Genomic DNA, 20,984 nt, shown 5'->3' on the forward strand with positions numbered 1-20,984 from the left:
ATGTATATCTGTCTTTATAATATAGCTATATTATATGATATATGATATATCTATAATTATGCCAATATCTGCTGTCACTATCTGTAGCTTTATCATATCTATACCTATAACTACATCGATAGCTGTATTTACATCTATATCCATGTTGATATTGATATGTCTCACTATGAAGTACTATAGTGATATTTATAACTACATTTGTATCTGTGAGTGGGTCTGTGACTACGCCGGATGTTTGAGGCTAATTTGCTATATGTATGTGCAGAGGCAACGACACAGTAGTTTTACTTTACGCACTGTGCAGGTGCACCATTATCTTATGTAACGAATCTCACTATTTGGCAAAAGGTCTCTTTTTGTCTGAGTTGGTATAAGAATCTGTTGCTGGGGGAAGAACCAAGATGGCAGCATAGCTACACACATGTACTTGCTGCCTTGCACAACCACATCAAAACTACAACTAAAAGACAATTTCAAACAGATATCATCCAGAACCACAGGAAGGCTGCTGAGTGGAAGTTCTACAAAGAGAAGGACAGAGAAAAGCACATTGAAGCTGGTAGGAGATGCGAAGGTGTGGAGTGCGGAGGTAGAGGCGTGCACAGAAATGGGCTGGCAACTGGGTACGCTGTTGTCTTTTTCAATCGGGAGGGACATACAAGCTCCCAATTGCTCTAAACTCCAGTTCTGGGCAAGACTCTGGGGAACCAGACTCATACGGAGAGAAACTGGACTGTCTGGCATCGGGACAGGAACGCGAGGGTGGCTTTCTGGCAGAGGTGCTTGCAGGGATCATTGTTCCTGCATGGGGCTGTGGGACACAGAGACTTGGGAACCATTCTGAGGTGGGACTGACTAGCAGCCATTGCTGGTTGCTCCACCTGGTGATGTCATGAGACCCCGCCCCACCCAATTTACAACCCCACCCAAGCTGGGCGAAGAGGCTTTTGCATATGAATGGCCTGTCCCTCTTGCAACCTAAAACCTAATAAACTGCAGCTGGGTCAGAGAGCTTCAGAGCTTCCAACAGAAGGCGTAAGGCTTTACCACAGCCTGCATTGCTTCACAGCTGGGCCTCATCTGGGCACCTCCAAACCCCAAACAAAGAGGAGGTATCTGCAGATCTCTCTGTAGCTCCTACTGGGTGGCCTCAGGCAGTGGCTGACTCTGCACCTCCTTGGAGATCCAAGCACCAGTGTACCCAGTGGTCAGCGTGAGACCATAACAGAGTACAACTCTTCAGATCCATAAGCGACGCCCTCAGGGGGCAGACTCAGTGAGCACCAAAGCCCCACTGAAACATGTCCTGCTCCATAAGAGTGTCTCCAGCACAGCAGTTCTCCCATTGTAGACACAGCTGGTCCTCGCAGACAATTGGTCTGGAGGTCAATTCCTTCCAGTGATACCAACAGAAATTAAGGCTTAACTATAACAAGATGTGTACACAGTCCACAAAGGAGTGCACCAAGAGTGTCCACCTCAGGTAAGTAGGGAGGCTGAGCCACTGGGCCCTACAGGACACCTAGCACACAAAGCCACTCTATCACCACAGGGAAGCAGTCAAAATGCAGAGACAAAGACAGGTCACAAACGAAAGAAATGGAGGAAAGCAAACTACTGGATATAGAGTTCAAACCCACGGTTGTAAGGTTACTCAAGAATCTTCTAGAAAGCTCCGAGAAGTTTAGTGAGACCCTCAAGGATATGAAAAAAGACCAATTAGAAATTAAGCATACACTGACTGAAATAAACAATACTATACAGAGATTCAACAGCAAACCAGAGGTTCCCAAGAATCAAGCAAAAGATTTGAAATACAAAGCAGCAAAAAACACCCAAACAGAAAAGAAAAAAGAAAAAAGAAAAAAGAATGAAAAAATATGAAGATAGTGTAAGGAGCCTCTGGGACAACTTCAAGTGTACCAACATCCATATTATGGGGGTGCCAGAAGAAGAGAGAGAGCAAGATCTTGAAAACCTATTTGAAGAAATAATGACAGAAAACTTCCCCTACTTGGTGAAAGAAATAGACTTATAAGTCCAGGAAGCACAGAGAACCCCACACATGAGGAATCTATAGAGGACCACACCAAGGCACATCATAATTAAAATGTCAAGGGCAAAAGACAAAGAGAGAATCTTAAAAGCAGCAAGAGAAAAACAGTGGGTTACCTACAAGGGAGCACTCATATGACTGTCAGCTGATTTTTCAACAGAAATGATGCAGGCCAGAAGGGAGTGGCAAGAAATATTCAAAGTGATGAATAGCAAAGACCAAGATTATTCTACCCAGCAAAGCTATAATTTAGAATTGTAGATCAGATAAAGATCTTCACAGATAAGAAAAAGCTAAAGGAGTTCATCACTGCCAAACCAGTATTATATGAAATGCTGAAGGGTATTCTTTAAGAAGAGGAAGAAGAAGAAAAATATAAAGATAAAAATTATGAACAACAAAGTGACGACAAGTACATGTCTATCAACAAGTGAATCTAAAAATCAAGTGAATAAAAAATCTGATGAACAGAATAAACTGGTGAATATAATAGAATCAGGGGCATAGAAAGGGAGTGAACTGAAAATTCTCAGAGGGAAGGGGGTTTGGGGGGTGCGGGAAGAGACTGGACAAAAATCTTACACCTATGGACGAGGACATTGTGGGGGGGCGGTAAGGGCATGGAGTGGGGTGGGAACCGGGTGTAGTGGAGCTATGGGGGGGAAAAAAAGAGGAACAGCTATAATAATCTGAACAATAAAGATTTATTTTTAAAAAATCAATTGAATTAACAAGAGAATCCCAATGGTAATAGGTGTCCAGAAGAAAATAGAACAAGATAATATAGCAGTGTGACATGGCTGGGGTGCGGGGGGGGGGGGTGACGAAGGATATCCTTTCTAAGGAAGTGACATTTTGAGACCTGAAGGAGGAGAAGATGCCAGCCATGCAAAGACGATGGAAAAAGTGTTCCAGGCAGGAGGAGCAGCAAATACACAGGCAGGAGGTTGAGCTTTCCAAGGAATAGATCGAGGCTGGGGTGGCCGATTAGTGAGTGAGGAAGATGAGTTTGGGGTCAGAGACACAGGCAGGAGACAGAGCACAAAGGAGACTCTTTTTGGGCATCATAAGGAGTTTGGGTTCTGTGTGAAGTGTGATGGGGTGTCTTGAGAGGATTTTAAGAGAAAAGAGACATGATTCACTATTCAATTAAGTGGCTGATGTCCTTGGTTAAGTGGCTGATGTCCTTTATTTTGAAATAAATTAGCATGGGAAAGAGGTAATTCGGAAGTGACATGACCAGGTTTGTATTGTAGAGAGCTTGCTGGCAGTTCTGTGAGAAGGGCTTTTGAAGTGAGGAGGATGCTGGATGGCCTAAGCTGGGATGGTGGCTTGGGCAAGCTTGACACAATGATGACGGAGAAGTCGCGGGTGTGGGGCGGCATTTCGAGACACCATCAGGAGGACTTACTAGTACTGATGGTTGGATAGAGGAAATGAAGAAAAGAGGGATTGAGGTGACTCTCCAGCTTTTGGCTTCTGCAATGACACGTGTAGTCGGTCATGTTATACCTCTGTAGAAGCATGCTGAAGAGATTGTCTAACATGGCCAAGGACTTGAGGGCTGCCTTTCTTTAAGGCAGTCAGCCATGCCCAGGTCTCCTGACAATATTCTGCTTCTATCCTACTTGCCAGATGTCTCCATCTCTGATTTCTGGCTTCTTTTATCAAAAACAATAGATATGAGCTGCTCAACTGAGAAACTGGCTACTGGGTGAGAGGGACTCCCACTCTCTTTACATTATCTGATCAACCCTATCTGCTCTGGAAGGGAAAAAAAATTTGACTCTGGAATTTATGACACTACACAAACTGGGTTGGGTTTATGTTTGGCCAAGCCATCGGAATTCACCAATGCCTTCCCCAACCATTTAATAGATCCAATATTGCATAGACTTGTGTCTCGGAGAGGAAGTCATTTGAGATAATGTTTGCAAGACACTCAAAGTGGCCAGCATATGGAGCAATGGAAAGTGCTTTTCAAATGGCAGCTGTTGTTGTTTTTAAAACAGACTCCAGTGCCAAATAGGCAAAGCTGAGATTCTGTTTACCAGTTACCATATCACACAGATCCTGAGAAAGGTATTGCAATGCTGTGCTTCAATTTCCTCACCTGAAAATAAGAATAATAACACCTACCTGACAGAATTGATATGAGAATTAAAGGAGATAATACATGCAGACTGCTTGGAACAATTCCTGGCACAAAGTAAGAATAGTAGTAGTGGTAGTACTGTTAGAGTGGAAGGATAGTGGGAAGAGAGAAGATATAATTACTCCTTTAGGACCTCTTGCCTAAAGGAACTCATAAACATAACCACATTTATACATATACTAGTGACCTGGTGCATGAAATTCATTCACTTTTAAAGGGAATTAATTAGAGAAAATATTTTAATTTTGCTATTTGCCCTTTCTTTATAATAGAAGTGTCAGAGATGAAAGAAAATTAGTAAAATGTATATGAAAATCTTCCTCCTGTCAGAGTCTGGTCCATGCCACAGGAACCAGAGTCAAGTCCCTGTCCACCCACGTGCGCTTTGAAATCACCTGAGATCCAGAACTGGCCGGCCCAACCTTCATTGGGCTAGATCAAGACCTGGCCAGCCCCACCCGTCAAGCCCCGCTGGGTTGGGGGCATGGCCTCAAGTGCCAGGGTGGGGGGCACAGCATGAGGTCCCCTGGCCTGGGCCGGGGGGCACAACCTGAGGTCCCCTGTCAAGTCCCACCAGGCGGAGGAGTTGGGGGGGGGGGCCCAGCCTTAGTGCCCTGCTGATTGCTCCTTAAGGCTCGTTACTGGAACTCAGCCTCCACTGTGGGGGCAGCCATCTTGTGTTACAGGATCCCCGCCTGTGCTGTGGGCACAGCCATTTTGTGACAGCATGACAGATAATTTGCATATACCCTCTTTATTAGATAGGACTAGAGGCGTGATGCACAAAATTTGTCCAAAGGTACTGCCTCAGCCTTCCAGGCCCTGGCTACCTCAGCCTTCATGGCCCTGGTTGCCTCATGGCCCCGTGGCCCCGCCCACTGGTTGTTCTGGAAGGTTGTTCTGCCATCCTGTCTAATTAGCATATTAGCTTTTTATTATATAGGATTAGTACCTTGTATTTCTTTTCATTAAAGAAATGAATTAATTGAGACTCAAATTTCTCATGAATAAAAAATATTGACTCAAATTTATTGAAAATTGATTATGTTAAAGGCACTGTAACAAACCATTTATATGTCATCTATAATAATAATAAAAACATTATATTCTAATTAGACTGGACAGCCTAACAACCATCTGGACATCCTTCCAGACGACCTTCCAGACTATGTTCAGATGAAGCTGGGGCTGCGAGGGTCGAGGCAAACAGCTGAGGTTGCCAGGGGCTGTGAGGGTTGGCTGAGGTTGTGAGGAGCTGCAAGGGCCAGCTGAGGCAGCTGGGGATACAAGGACCAAGATCCTTGCATGAATTTCATTCATCGGGCCTCTAGTATAACATAAATATTATTTGGAAATTACAATTATTGAATCAGAGGAGATTAAAAATGGGGGCAGAGTAAGTGGATGCTGCACAGACACCCTCCCAGTAACAAACTGGAATTACTAGGTGTACTGGTTAATTACTAGGTTTAACAGATTTTTTTCAATAGATGGAGTTACACATATGGGGATATATATGCAATTTGATATGTATGCTATTTTATTGTATTGACAACAAGCTTCAGAACTTCATATGTCAAATTTTCTGAAGGTGTTAACATCATAGATATTTTCATGCTTAAAAATGTTGAATTTTGTGCCAAAAAAAAGAGCACTTGCAAGAAGTTATAATTCATTAATTTATTTTGAAGAAAAGTGCTGCTGAATACTTTGAGAAGTTTATGGCGAACATGCTCCATCCCAAGATACTGGTGAGCGCTGGTTTAAATGCTTTAAAAGTGATGATTTTGATGTGAAAGACAAAGAACGTCCATGTCAACCGTCAAAGTTTGAAGACCAACAATGACAAGCATTATTGGGTGAAGGTGCGCGTCAAACTCAAAAACAACTTGCAGAAAGATTAAACACTGCTCAGCAAACAATTTCCAATCATTTACAAGCAATGGGAAAAATATTAAAGGAAGGAAAATGGGTGCCACATCAACTGAACGAAAGACAAATGGAAAACCGAAAAGTCATCAGTACAATGTTGCTGCAGTGGCGAGAAGAAGGTCTTTTTTGCATGGAATTGTGACTGGTGATGAAAAGTGGATGTATTTTGAGAATCCCAAACACACAAAATCACAGGTTGATCCAGTTTAACCATCAGTATCAACTGCAAGGCCAAATCTCTTTGGAAAAAAGACAATGCTCTGTGTTTGGTGGGATCAGGAAGGTGTGGTGTATTATGAGCTTCTAAAACCAGGTGAAACCATTAGTACTGATCGCTACCGACAATAAATAATCCATTTGAACCACACTTTGATTGTGAAATGACCAGAATGTTCCAGAAGACACAGCAAAGTAATTTTGTTTCATGATGACGCACCATCACACACTTCAAAACCAGTTAAAGACATGTTAAAAGATCTTGCCTGGGAAGTATTAACCCACCCGCTGAATTGAGCAGACCTTGCTCCTTTAGATTACCACTTCTTCTGATTGATGGCACACACACTTTCTGAGCAGCACTTCAAAACATACGAAGAACTGGAAAAGTGGGTCTCTGAATGTTTTTCCTCAAAACAAGAAAAGTTCTATTGGGATGATATCTACAAATTACCTGAAAGATGGGGATATGTGTAGGTAGCAATGGACATTACTTTGAATACAGCACTTTTGATGTTTCTCTTAAAATTATCATGGTGTTTTTTTTTTTATTAAAAAATCTACCATTATTAACTGCTACACCTAGTAGAAATAAAATACAGAAAACCTGCCTTAATAATCTATGGAAGACTCGCTAGATGCAGAGGATCTCAACCTGTGGTTTGCGATCCCTTTAGGGGTCGAATGACCCTTTCACAGGGGTCATCTAAGACCATCCTGCATATCAGATATTTACATTATGATTCATAACAGTAGCAACATTACAGTTACGAAGTAGCAACGAAAATAATTTTATGGTTGGGACACAACATGAAGAACTGTGTTTAAAGGGCCTGAAGGTTGAGAACCACTGTGCTAGAGCGAACCCTGATAATGGAGGACAAAAAGTGGAGACTGCATAAAGACTGGTAGGAAGGGCAGAGGGGGGAAGGGCTGGCTGGGCATCCACATACAGCAACTGGAGTTCCCGAGAGATATCTCAGCTGATTTGCCATTGAGAAGCCAGGGGTCTAATCCCCAAGCTGGGCTCCCCAGTAAAGAGCACCAGAACTGAGAAGGGTACCCACATAACATCTGTGTGAAAAGCACTGGGGTTGTTGTCTACCAGGTAAACATGCTGGAAATTCAGGTACCTTTTTAAAAGCCCAACACACAAAATTCCCTGTGGAGTCACCCACTTTGTGCTCAGGCAGAGTGGGGGCAGAGTGGACTGGAGCTGTGGGAGAAGAAGCCAGGATTGGGGGCTCTGGGATTGGAGCTCAGAAGGCAGACACCATGGTTTCCTGTGCTGATTCAGTCCCCTATGCAGCAGAGGACATCTTTCCCACACAAACATTTGCTGTACAGCAGCCTTTGCCTGGGGGGAAAACAGTTGACCCACCCTATTGGAAAACACCTTGCCCCACAGTGCTGAGTTCCTGAGGCCACTTAAGAGGCTAAAAATAACAGTTAGCCTCCAGGTAGAAGCATCTGCCCCAACCTGTTGAAAAAAAACTCTTGCCACACCTGAGGACGACAGCCTGAGGGCAAGTAAAGTCAGAATCCTTTCAGTCTGCAGGCAGAGGCAGACCCTGGAGGCTTTAAGTCTTTGCCTGATCTAATTAGTCAGAAACAGTGTTTGACACTGTTGTGCACTAGAAATTGAGACATAGCAGATCTATTTAATACACAGTCACAAATCCAGACACACAGTCAAAATGAGGAGACAAAGAAACCACCCCCAAAAGAAAGAACAAGAGAATTCTTCAAAAGATTTCTCTTTTGAGAAGAGATAAATGAAGCACAGATAAGATATTTATCTGAAACAGTTCAGGGTAATGATGGTAAAGAAGCTCAGCAGCATGAAAAACAAAGATATACTAACTCTGACTCTGAAAACAGAAATAGAGAATGACATAGCACAAACAGATACCACATTGGAAGGAATACACAGCAGATTAGGGAATGCTGAGGATGGAATAGTGAATTAGAAGACAGAGTTGAAAAAAAAATCCCTCAATCAGAGAACCAAAAAGAAAAACAATTAAAAAACAGGAGGACAGCTTAAGAGAATAGTGGGACAACATAACATGTAACAATTTTCACATAGTAGGTGTGCCAAAAGAGGCAGAAATGAGGAAGGGACAGAGAACATGTTAGATAATCGCAGAAAACTTCCCTAACCTGGTAAAGGAAAAAGCCACACAAGTCCAGGAGGCACAGAGATCACCAAGCAAGAATAACCCAAACAGGCCCATGACCAGACACATCATAATTAAAATGCCAAATATTAAAGACCTCTTAAAGGCAGCAAGAGAAAAGAAAACTGTTACCTACAAAGAAGTTCCCATAAGGCTGATTTCTCATCAGAAACTCTACAGGCCAGACAAAAATGGCATGAAGTACTCAAGGTAATGGAAGGCAAGGAACTGAGACCAAGATCACTATGTCCAGCAATGCTATCATTCAAAATAGATGCTTAAATAAAGAGCTTCCCAGACCAAAAAAAAAAAAAAAAAAGGCTAAAGGACTACATCACCCACAAGCGGTATCAGTATCGGTACATTTCGCTGTAAATTTGTGTGTCTGTGCCTCCTGGCAAAGGGCTTTAGAGGCGATCTCCCTAAGAGTGACTCCCAGGAGTGAGGGAAAAGGAGACAATATGTGCTTCTACCCACCCCCAGGCTGAGCCCCTTCTGCCCCTGCTGCTCCCAGCCTGCGATGTGCCCCTGGGGGTCTCATCTGAAGGATGGATGAAATGAAGGGTTAGTTCATAGAACCCCATGCCCAGGTTGAGGGATGGGGGCGGGGGGGCAGATTCTGATGGCAGAAAGAACTGAAAATGTCTGGAGGGGAGTTTTTAGGGAGGACTCTGGCCCTGGGAGAAGGGCTGGAAGACCCTGGATCCCTGGGAAGGAATGCGTGGGCTGGTGCACATGGGGAAAAGCTGAGGGTTAAGACCTCTAGGCCCCTGGCCCCTCCTAGGAATGAGGGACGGGGCACCTCTGGAGAAGCTGGGAGAGTCCTGTGGAACCCGGTCCCTGGAGAGCTGGTCACTCCCTTGCCCACACCGGGCCTAGGCTGGGACCCAGCTGAGGCAGGTGCCTGGGCTGCTCAGAGCATCACTCCGGGAACTCTGGGCCCTGGTCACCGACTGGACGTGCAGGGCCACCTGGGAACACTTGGGTGTGTGCGGGAGGCAACAGGAGTGAGAATCAGGCCTGTGCTCTCTCCAGGGGGAGGGGGGAGAGCAAGGAGGGACCGCATTCAGCACAGGTTCATGTACATGATGAAGGCACAACGCAGGATCCCCCTGATGTCGATGTCAGCACTTTATTATCTTCAGCCCCAATCTGAGCGCCCGCCTGGGCATCCAAAGTAATGGATGAGGCAGGGTAGTGACTAATGTTCACTTAAAAGGACAGAAATGCAGGAATGCTGGCCCTCCTTGGCCCTTCCCCATCAGCCCTCAACATCCCCCCTCGCCCCGCGATGTGGGGGCACCGAGGCAGCCAGGGTGTGCCCAAGGTCACACTCAGAAGGGATGCTGAATTTACTGCCGTTGCATCTGACTAGACTCCTTTTCCCGAAGTTCACTCCTTTTGATCTTGCCAGTGATGGTTTTGGGCAGCTCAGGGACAAACTCCACCTGGGTGAGGAGAAAGCAAACCATCCTGAGTCCTGCTGTCACTTCCTACCAGTCCCCACTCCTCCCTTCACCCTGTATGGACCCCAAAGAGGCTGTAGCAGGCGGAGGCCTCAATGGTGGGGGCCAAGTATGTCAGGTCCTCCTCCTGACCCCCTGAAGCTGGCTGCAGCCCTGTGACGTGCTCTGACCAATGAAATGTGGGGGAGTGAAGTGCGCCACCTCTCACAGGAGAGTCGGAACCTCTGAGCCTGGCCACCCTCTCTGCCCATCTCTGACAGCACCAGGCAGGTCCCTGCGTGGTGGCTGCTCAGGGTGGGCATGTGGCTGTGGGGTTCTTTGTTACAATAACATGGTTTCCAACATGGAGCATATGCCCCCCAGGGGGTCAATTTGATTTTTAAGGAGAGCAATTGGAGAATGAGTTATCAACAGTGAATTTTTTCCATTTCTTACGGTTCTAGGGGCCTCATATACAATATATAAATATATATTGTGTCATAGTTATGCATTTCAGTTCTCCATTATGTTTTAAAACTTCAGTTGCTATTTTTTCACATCACTTCATATTATTATTATTTTTTAACAATTTCTTAGTGATTTCTTCCTCAGTACTTCAACTGTCCTTTTGTTCTTTTATTTTTCTCTTTCATGGATGCCATGTTCTTTGGAAGCTTGTTTAGACAAGTTAATGGCCTTTTAGGCTTCCTCCACGTGAATAGGAGTTCACTTTTTGAATAATAAGAATTATATGTCACAAGGGGAGCCTCATGATTTTAGAGATGCTTAGATGGGGCATGGCCAAAAAACGGTCCTAACTGGTACTCATTCCCTGTTCTATCTCTAGGAGGCAGCAGAGCCTGACATTAAAAGCAAGAACGCTGCTGCTGTTGGAGACACAGGGTTGGAGGTCCAGCTCTGCCTGTATTAACCCTATTCTCTGAGCCTCAATTTCAACTCCGTAAAATACATGGTTAGACCATCTCAGGCTGCGGAGAGGATGAAATGAAATAATAATGCACATGAAGCATTGAATCCAGGGCCTGGCACATGAAGTAAATATTCAGTAACAACAACACAGCTTTACAATATGCACTGATTATAAACATTCAGACAATGTAAGAAATGTTAACTGTTGGTATCGGAGAGATATCTGAGCTGTGGGGGTGCCACTGAGAACTCTGGGGTATCTTCCACAAGCTGGGCTTCCCAGCAGAGAGATCCTAACTGAGGAGGGTACCCACATAACATCTGGCTGTGAAAAGCAGTGGAGTGCTGTCTGCCAGGGAGTAACAGCTGAAAATTAAGGCACCCCCTTAAAGAGCCAACACACTAAATTTGCTGTGGAGCCACCCACCTTGTGCTCTGGCAGAGGGAAGGTGAAGTGAACTGGAGCTGTGAGAGCAGAACCCAGGACCGGGGACTCAGGGAATAGAGCTCAGAAGGCAGACACCCCAAGTTTCCTGGGCTGGTTCATTCCCTCAAGGGGACATCTTCCCCACATAGACATTTGCCTTGCCTGGGGGGAGACAGCTGATATACCTTATTGGCAAACACCTTTCTCTGAGGCCACTTAAGAGATTTAAAGTAACAATTAGCCACCAGGCAGAAGCGACTGCCCCACCATGTTGATAAAACTCTTGCCACACCTGAGGACAATCACCTGGGGGCAATTCAAGTTGGAATCCTATCTGTCTGTAGGTAGAGGCAGCCTTTGGAGGCTTTGAGTCTTTGCCTGATCGAATTAGTCAGAAACAGCCTTTAACACTGTCCTGCACTAGAGATTGAGAGGTGTGGAGGGTCTAACTCAAGGTTCCTCAAACTATGGCTCGCGGGCCACATGCAAATACAAATATTGTATTTGTTTCCGTTTTGTTTTTTTACTTCAAAATAAGATATGTGCAGTGTGCATAGGAATTTGTTCATAGTTTTTTTTTAAACTATAGTCTGGCCCTCCAATGGTCTGAGGGACAGTGAACTGGCCCCCTGTTTAGAAAGTTTGAGGACCCCTGGTCTAACTCATACATAGTCACAAATCCAAACAGACAACCAAAATGAGGAGACAAAGAAACAACCCTCAAATGAAAGACCTAGAGAATTCTTCAGAAGAAGAGATAAATGAAGCAGAGATGAGAAATTTATCTGAATTAGAGTTCAGAGTAATTATGGTAAAAAAAAAAAAAGCTCAACAGCATGAAAAATATATAGTAACTATAAAAAAAGAACAGTCTGAGATAAAGAATGACATAACACAAATAAAGAACACATTGGAAGGAATACACAGAAGATTAGGGGAAGCTTAAGATCAAATCAGTGAATTACAAGACACTCAATCACAGAACCAAAAAGAAAAACCATTAAAAAAACAGGAGGACAGCTTAAGGGAGCTGTGGGAGAACACAAAACATAACAATATTAGAATAACAGGTGTGCCAGAAGAGGCATAAAGGGAGAAAGGCATAGAGAAGGTTTTTTTTTAATTGCTTAAAGTATTATAAAGGGTATTACATATGTCTCCTTTTTTCCCCCACCCTTGAAAATCCCCTGGCCTCCCCTACCCCCCAGTGTCTATGTCCATTCGTTATGCTTATATGCATGCATATAAGTCCTTCAGTTGATCTCTTACCCACTTCCCCTTCTGCCCCCCTTACCTCCCTGGCCTTCCCGCTGTAGCTTGACAGTCTGAGGCAGGTCTGCCTCTGTATCTATTTTTGTTCATAAGTTTATAATGGTCTTTATTATCCATGAATGAGTGAGATCATGTGGTATTTTTCCTTCATTGACTGGCTTATTTCACTTAGCATAATGCTCTCCAGTTCCATCCATGCCGTTGCAAATGGTAAGAGTTCCTTCTTTTTTATTATTAGTTAACGTATTACAAATGTGTCCTCATCCCCCCCATTAACCCCTAACCTTCCCCCCCCCCCCCGCCCCGCACACTCATACTCCCATCCCCCTGTTGTCCATGTCCATTGGTTTGGCTTATATACATGTATACAAGTCCTTCGGTTGATCTCTTCCCCTTACCTCTGCCCTCCCCTACTTTCCTTCTGGGGATTGATAGCCTGATCGCTGTTTCTCAGTCTTTGGGTCTGTCCCTTTTCATCAGTCTATGTTGTTCTCTATAATCCACAAATGAGTGAGATCATGTTGTATTTATCTTTCTCTGACTGGCTTATTTCACTTAGCATAATGCTCTCCAGCTCCATCCATGCCGTTTAGCGGTGTCCCAGAGTTCTCTTAGGCTCTTCTCCTGCTTTTTAATTTTTTTTTTCTAGAAGCTGTTCTGTTTGGGTATTTTTTCCTACCTTGTCTTCTAGCTCACTGATGCGGTCCTCTGCTTCTTCTAGTCTACTGTTGATGCTTTCTATTGAGTTCTTTATAGCAGTGATGTCATTTTTCATTTCTTCTTGGTTTCTCTTCATTTCCTCTTGGTTCTTCTTCATTTCCTCTTGGTTCCTACATATATTGTTGAATTTGTCTTCCATTTTTTTCATCCACCTTATGGCCATTTCTCTGAATTCTTTCTCTGACAGGTTGCTTGCCTCCATTGCCTCCATTTCGTTTACTTCCTTTTCTGATGATGCCTGTTTTTCTTTCATATGTGAGTTGGTTTTTTGTTTCACCATGATCTCTCTTCTCCAGGTGTGTGGTTATGTAGTTCTCTCTCTGCTTTCCATGAGAAGAAGCAGTGCTCGTCTGAGTTCACGCAGTCACGCTGCTTGAGATCCCCTGTTTCCAGGTTAGAAGCTGATCTCTGTATGCCAGCAACAGCTACCCAAGATGGCGCAGTCTCCGCTGCTGAGCTGCCACACTGAGAGATGTTTCAGCTGCAGTCTCCAACCGTCCTTTTTTTTCTGGGAGTTCTTGGTCTTTCCCAGCTTCAGACAGTCTCTCAGCTGAAAATCCTCTGCCTATTCGGGCTGTATGTTACCCATTTCAGCTGCTCACCCTTATCTGCTCCAGGACAAGGCACAGGACACATCCGTTTATACCTCCGCCATTTTCTCCGCCCGAGTTCCTTCTTTTTTAGAGCAGCATAGTATTCAATCATGTAGATGTACCACAGTTTTCTAATCCATTCATCTACTGATGGGCACTTGGGCTGTTTCCAGATCTTAGCTATGGTGAATTGTGCTGCTATGAACATATGGGTGCATATATCCTTTCTGATTGGTGTTTCTGATTTCTTGGGATATATTCCTAGAAGTGGGATCACAGGGTCAAATGGGAGTTCCATTTTTAGTTTTTTGAGGAAGTAGAGAAGGTTTTTGAAGAAATAATGGCAGAAAACTTCCCTAACCTGGTAAAAGAAAAATCATACAAGTTCAGGACGCACAGAGATCCACAAACAAAAAGAATCCAAACAGGCCACGGCCAGACACATCATCATTAAAATGTCAAAAATTAAAGACCAAGAGAGAATCTTAAAGGCAGCAAGAGAAAAGAAAACTGTTACCTACAAAGGAGTTCCCACAAGACTGACACCTGATTTCTCATCAGAAACTTTATAGGACAAACGGGAATGGCATGAAGTGCTCAAGGTAATGGAAAGCAAGGATTTGAGACCAAGATTACTATATCCAGCAAGGCTATCATTCAAAATAGATGGTCAAATAAAGAGCTTCCCAGACCAAAAAAATAAAAATAAAAATAAAAAAAAGACTAAAGGAGTACATCATCCCCAAACCAGCATTACAAGAAATACTAAAGGTATTGCTGTAATGAGAAGAAGAAAAAGAGAGAGAAACCTAGCCACACAGAATTAAAATGGCAATAAATAATTACCAATCAATAATAACCCTAAATGTAAATGGAATAAATGCTTCAATCAAAAGGTGTAGGGGCCTGGCTGGCATGGCTTAGTAGTTGAGCATCCACCAATGAACCAGGAGGTCACGGTTTGATTCCCAGTTCGGCCATATGCCTGGGTTGCAGGCTCAATCCCCAGTGGTGGGCGTGCAGGAGGCAGCTGATCAATGATTCTCTTTCATCATTGACGTTTCTATCTCTCTCTCCCTCTCCCTTCCTCTCTGAAATCAACAAAAAATATATTTATTTTTTAAAAGGCGTAGGGTAGCTGAATGGATACATAAACATGACCCAACTTTATACTGTCTCCAAGAGACCCATCTCAAAACAAAAGGCACATACAGAATGAGAGTGAAGGAATGGAAAAAAACTTTCCATGCAAGTGGAAAAGAATAAAAAGCTGGAGTAGTAATACTCATATCTGAAAAAATAGACTTCAAAACGAAGGCCATCACAAGAGACAGCAAAGATCACTACTTAATACTAAAGGGATGGATCCAACAAGAGGATAGAAGCCTGGTAAATATCAATGCACCCAATATAGGTAAACAAAATTATATATATATAATTTCCAGAGTACTTTAATATAGAGATCTACAACAATACAGTCATAGCAGGGTACTTTAACACCCACCTGCTTCACCGGATAGATCTTCCAGACAGAAACTTAACAAGGAAACAGACTCTAAAGAACACACTGGATCAGATGGATTTAATTGACATTTATAGAACATTTCAACCCAATGCAGCAGAATATACATTCTTCTCAAGTGCACATGGATCATTCACAAAGATAGACCACATGATAGGACACAAAACAAGTCTCTACAAGTTCAAGAAAATTAAAATCCTATCAAGCATCTTCTCATATCACAGTATAATGAAATTAGAAATCAACTACAATAAAAACGCCCCAAAACATTCAAACACATGGAGGCTAAATAGCATGTTATTAAACAAAGAATTGGTTATCAATGACATCAAGAAATTTAAAAAAAAAAAAAACCTTCCTGGAAACAAATGAAAATGAACACACAACAACCCCAAATCTCTGGGACACAGCAAAAGCAGTCCTGAGAGAGAAGTTCATAGCACTGCAGGCATACCTCAAAAAACAAGAAAAATAAACAATAAAATATTTAACCATTCAACTTAACTAGAAAAAGAACAACAACAAGAGCCCAGAGAAAGTAGAAGAAAGGAAATAATAAATATTAGAGCAAAAGTAAATAACATAGATACTAAAAAAAAATACAAAAAAACCAATGAAACCAAGAGCTGGTTCTTTAAAAGGATAAACAAAATTGATAAACCATTAGCCAGACTCATCAAGAAACAAGGAGAGAGGACCCAAACAAAAAAAATCAGAAACAAATGTGGAGAAGTAACCACTGACACCACAGAAATACAAAGGATTGTAAGAAAATACCATGAACAACTATATGCCAAAAAGCTGGACAATGTGGATGAAATAGACAAATTCCTAGAAAAATACAATCTCCCAAAACGAAATCAGGAAGATTCAAAAAACTCTTATAGGCCAATAACAACTGATGAAATTGAAGCAGTAATAAAAATACTCCCACCAAACAAAAGCCCAGGTCCAGATGGCTTTACAAGGGAGTTTTACCAACATTCAAAGAACAGCTAACACCTATACTCCTCAAACTATTTTAGAAAATCCAAGAGGAAGGAACACTTTCAAACTCCTTTTATGAGGCCTACATTATCCTAATTCTAAAACCAGATAAAGATACTAAAAGAAAGCGAATTACAGGCCAATATTCCTGATAAACATAGATGCTAAAATCCTCAACAAAATATTAGCAAATCGCATCCAGCAATAATTAAAAAGATCATACACCATGATCAAGTGGGATTTATCCCAGGGTTGCAAGGCTGGTATAATATTGGCAAATCAATAAATGTGATACATCATATAAACAAACTGAAAGACAAATATAACATGATCATATGAATAGATGCAGAAAAAGCATTTGACAGAAATCCAATGCCTATCTATCTATCTAGCTATCTCTATATATATATATAGAGAGAGGTAATATGCAAATTATCCAGGATGCCTAAGGCGTCATGACCAGCTCAAGAGAAGGCTACATCATGACCATCTCAGGAGGAGCTGCGTGTGCAGATGGGCGGGAGGAAACTGCGTGCCGCCCCCAGCCCCAGTGGCTGTGGGGAGGCTGGGGCTAGGAGAGGGCCAGAGCAGAGACAAAACACAGGGGGCACCTGCTACAAGCCTCTACGGCTCGGAGCATGCCCCCAACCCAGCGGACACACACCAGGTGGGGGTGTGCTCCGAGCTGCTGCGGTGTGGCTCGCCTGCTGGGGGGGTCCTCTGTGCAGGAGCTGCAGAGGAAGCACCCTTTCTGACAGCTCATTGGCTAAGCTCCCTGTACGCCGCCACTCGCAGTGGTCTTGGTAACTTGGGTAATAAGAATCCAAGAAGGTGATCTAGGGTTTTTCCACCTCATTCCTGAAGGAAAAACAGGGGTCCACTCCTGGAGGGGCTAAGAAATGTCATATCCTGCCCTAGCCAGTTTGGCTCAGGGTATAGAGCCTCTGACTGTGGACCACAGAGTCCGGGTTCAATTTTGATCAAGGGCATGTACCTAGGTTGCAGGCTCCTCCCTGGCCAGGACCCAGGTCAGGGCTCATGCAGGAAGCAACCAATCAAAGTGTCTCTCTCACATTGATGTTTCTCTCTGTCTTTCCCTCTCTCTTCCCACTCTCTAAAAATCAATGGAAACATATCCTCAGGTGAGGAGAAAGAAAGGAAGAAAGAAAGAAAGAAAGAAAGAAAGAAAGAAAGAAAGAAAGAAAGAAAGAAAGGAAGGAAGGAAGGAAGGAAGGAAGGAAGAAAGAAAGAAAGAAAGAAAGAAAGAAAGAAAGAAAGAAAGAAAGAAAGAAAGGTCATATCCTATGAAAGACACATCTTGAAAATGCCTAAAGAAAGTTGTCATTTTTTCGTGGTGAAGGGGCTGGAGTCCTGTTTGATGAAAACACCTTGGCAGCTGCGGTGGCCATCAGTGGCAGCAGCAGCGGGGTGTTGGGGAAGGCGCCTTCCCCTGATTATCCTGGTCACCTCCTGCAGAGGGAAGCCAGGCTGTGGCTTAGGCCCGCTCCACATAAGCCTCCACATGAGTGTTCCTGGACTGTGAGAGGGGGCAGGCTGAGCTGAGGGACCCCACCACCACAGTGCATGAATTTCGTGCACTAGGCTTCTAGTTTTTTTTATAAAAACTCTCAGCAAGGTGGGAATAGAGGGAGAATATCTCAACATGATAAAGGCATATATGACAAACCAACAACAAACAGCATACTCAATGGGCAAAAACTAAAACCATTTCTCCTAAGAACAGGAACAAGACAGGGATGCCCACTTTCACCACTCCTGTTTGACATAGTACTGGAAGTGCTAGCCATAGTCATCAGACAAGAAAAGAAATAAAAGGTTTCCAAATTGGAAAAGAAGTAAAACTGTTATTATTTGCATATGATATGATATTTTACATAGAAAACCCTAAAGACTCCATCAAAAAACTACTCCACTTAAATGAATTCGGCAATGTAGCAGGATACAAAGTTAACACCTAGAAATCTATGGCGTTTATATACACCAACAATAGGCCCAGTGCACAAAATTCGTGCACTAAAGGGTGTCCCTCAGCCTGACCTGGGCTATCTCACAGTCCAGGAAGCCTTGGGGGATTTCCGACTGATGGGTTATGTCTCACCATGGAGAGCAGGCCTAAGCTGGCAGGCAGTCAGACATCCTTAGCACTACTGTGGAGGTGGGAGATGCCGCTGCACTTGCCAGCCATGAACCCAGCTTCAGGCTGAGTGGTGCTCCTGTGTTGAGCGTATGCCCCCTGGTGGTCAGTGGATGTCATAGCGACCGGTCATTTTGCCATTCAGTCAATTTGCATATTGGCCTTTTATTATATAGGATAATGAACTCACAGAAAGAGGAACTAAAAATAACAATTCCATTTACCATTGCAATAAAAAAATTAAGATGCCTAGAAATAAACTTAACTAATGAGGTAGAATACCTGTACTCAGAAAACTATAGGATGTTGAAAAAAGAGATAGAGGAAGACATAAACAAATGGAAGAATATACCATCTTCATGGATTCATAGAATCAACATCATTAAAATGTCCATACTACCCAAAGAAATCTATAGATTCCATGCAATCCCCAGTAAGATACCAATAGAATATTTCACAGACCTAGAACAAACTCTCCAAAACTTTATATGGAATTAAAAAAAGACCCTGAATGGCCTCAACAATCCTGAGAAAGAAGAACAAAGTTGGAGGGATCACAATACCAAATATCCAAAGTCACTGTTCTCAAAACTGCCTGGTACTGGCACAAGAACAGACATATAATCCAATGGGACCAAACAGAGAACCCAGAAATCAACCCAAGCTATTATGCTCAATTATTATTTGACAATGGAGGCAAGAGCATACAATGGAGTCAAGATAGTCTTTTAAATAAATGGTTTTGCAATCACTGGAACAATTCATGCAAAAAAAAAAAGAAAAAAAGAAAAAGAAAAGAAAGAAAGAAAGAAAGAGACTAGACCACCAACTTCCAGCATACACAAAAATAAACTCAAAATGGATAAAGGAGTTAAATGTAAGACGGGAAACCATAAAAATCTTAGAAGAATCCATAGGCAGCAAAATTTCAGACCTATGTTGTAGTAATATCTTTACCAATACAGCTCATAGGGCAATGGAAACTAAGGAGAAAATAAACAAATGGGACTACATAAAAATAAAAAGCTTCTGCACAGCAAAAGAAACCATCAACAAAACAAGAGAGCCCACTGCATGGGAAAACATTTTTGCCAATGTTATCTCAGATAAGTGTTTAATCTCCAACATTTACAGGAAGCTCATACAACTTAACAAAAGGAAGATAAACAATCCAATCAAAAAGTGGGCAAAGGACCTAAATAGACAATTTCAAAAGGACATACAGATGGCCAAGAGACTTATGAAAACGTGCTCAAAGTCACTAATCACCCAACAGATGCAAATCAAAATGACAATGAGGTACCATCTCACACCTGTCAGAATAGCTATCATCAACAAATCAACAAACGACAAGTGCTGAGGAGGATATGGAGAAAAGGAACACTCGTGCACTGCTGGTGGGAATGCAGACGGGTGCAGCCACCATGGAAAATAGTATAGAGTTTCCTCCAAAAATTAAAAATGGAACTCCCATTTGACCCAGTAATCCTACTTCTAGGATATATATCCCAAGAAATCAGAAATACCCATCAGAAAGGATGTATGCACCCCTATGTTCATAGCAGCACAATTTACAATAGCTAAGATCTGGAAACAGCCTAAGTGCCCATCAGCAGATGAGTGGATTATAAAACAGTGGCACATCTACACAATGGAATGCTATGCTGCTGTAAAAAGAAGAAACTCTTACCATTTGCAACAGCATGGATGGAACTGGAGACCATTATGCTAATTAAAATAAGGCAGTTGGAGAAAGATAAATATCACATGATCTCACTCATTTGTGGAATATAATGAACAACATAAACTGATGAACAAAAATAGAGCCAGAGACAAGAAGATGGTGGCTGGCAGGACGGAGGTGAGGGATAGGAAGTGAGCGAGTGAGGGGATGAATGGAGAGTGTGTGGATGTGTGTGGTGTGTGTGTGTGAGTGAGTGAGTGAGGGACAGTTAAATCCGGCAGGAGCAGGGAGGCTGTCAGACCGAGCTCTCTGGGTCAGCGAGAGACTACCACCGCTGTGGCTCTCCCCGGACTGCGGGACTCCAGCACGGAGCCCACACCATCTTAAAGGGGAGAGCGGCCTCTTCCAGGAACTCAGCAGCACCACCACCCAGACAGGCCTTGGACACTGCCCGCGACCCGGCAGCCACTCCAGCCAAAATCCTGCAGACACACCCACAGACTCACGGACCCTCGGACCTCCACCGCTGAGGAGCACCGCGCCGCCGCAGCAGTAAGTGCAGCCTCCCCCTCCCCAGCGGCAGACCTCCGACATGGCGTGTTCGCTCGTCTCCAGCGCAGGTCTCCGAGGCACACCACTCCACAGACTCCTCTTAGGAGTCACTGGGAGCCTCAGCTGGGTGTGATTTTGTACGGACACAGGCGCACTGC

General features: G+C 43.3%; 1 protein-coding gene across 1 annotated transcript in view; it reads right to left on the reverse strand.

Moving 5' to 3' along the window:
- Positions 1-9,656: 9,656 nt before the first annotated feature.
- Positions 9,657-20,984, reverse strand: part of LOC308517980 (acyl-coenzyme A synthetase ACSM1, mitochondrial-like) — a 47,321-nt gene continuing 35,993 nt past the window's right edge. The window contains exon 14 of the mRNA XM_081089549.1: positions 9,657-9,987. Within this exon, the coding sequence (XP_080945675.1) occupies positions 9,892-9,987 (96 nt within the window). The 3' untranslated portion in view covers positions 9,657-9,891. The remainder of the gene's footprint in view (positions 9,988-20,984) is intronic.

The sequence above is a fragment of the Myotis nattereri genome (assembly GCF_964212035.1).
Source record: "Myotis nattereri genome assembly, chromosome: 4".
NCBI lineage: Eukaryota > Metazoa > Chordata > Mammalia > Chiroptera > Vespertilionidae > Myotis > Myotis nattereri.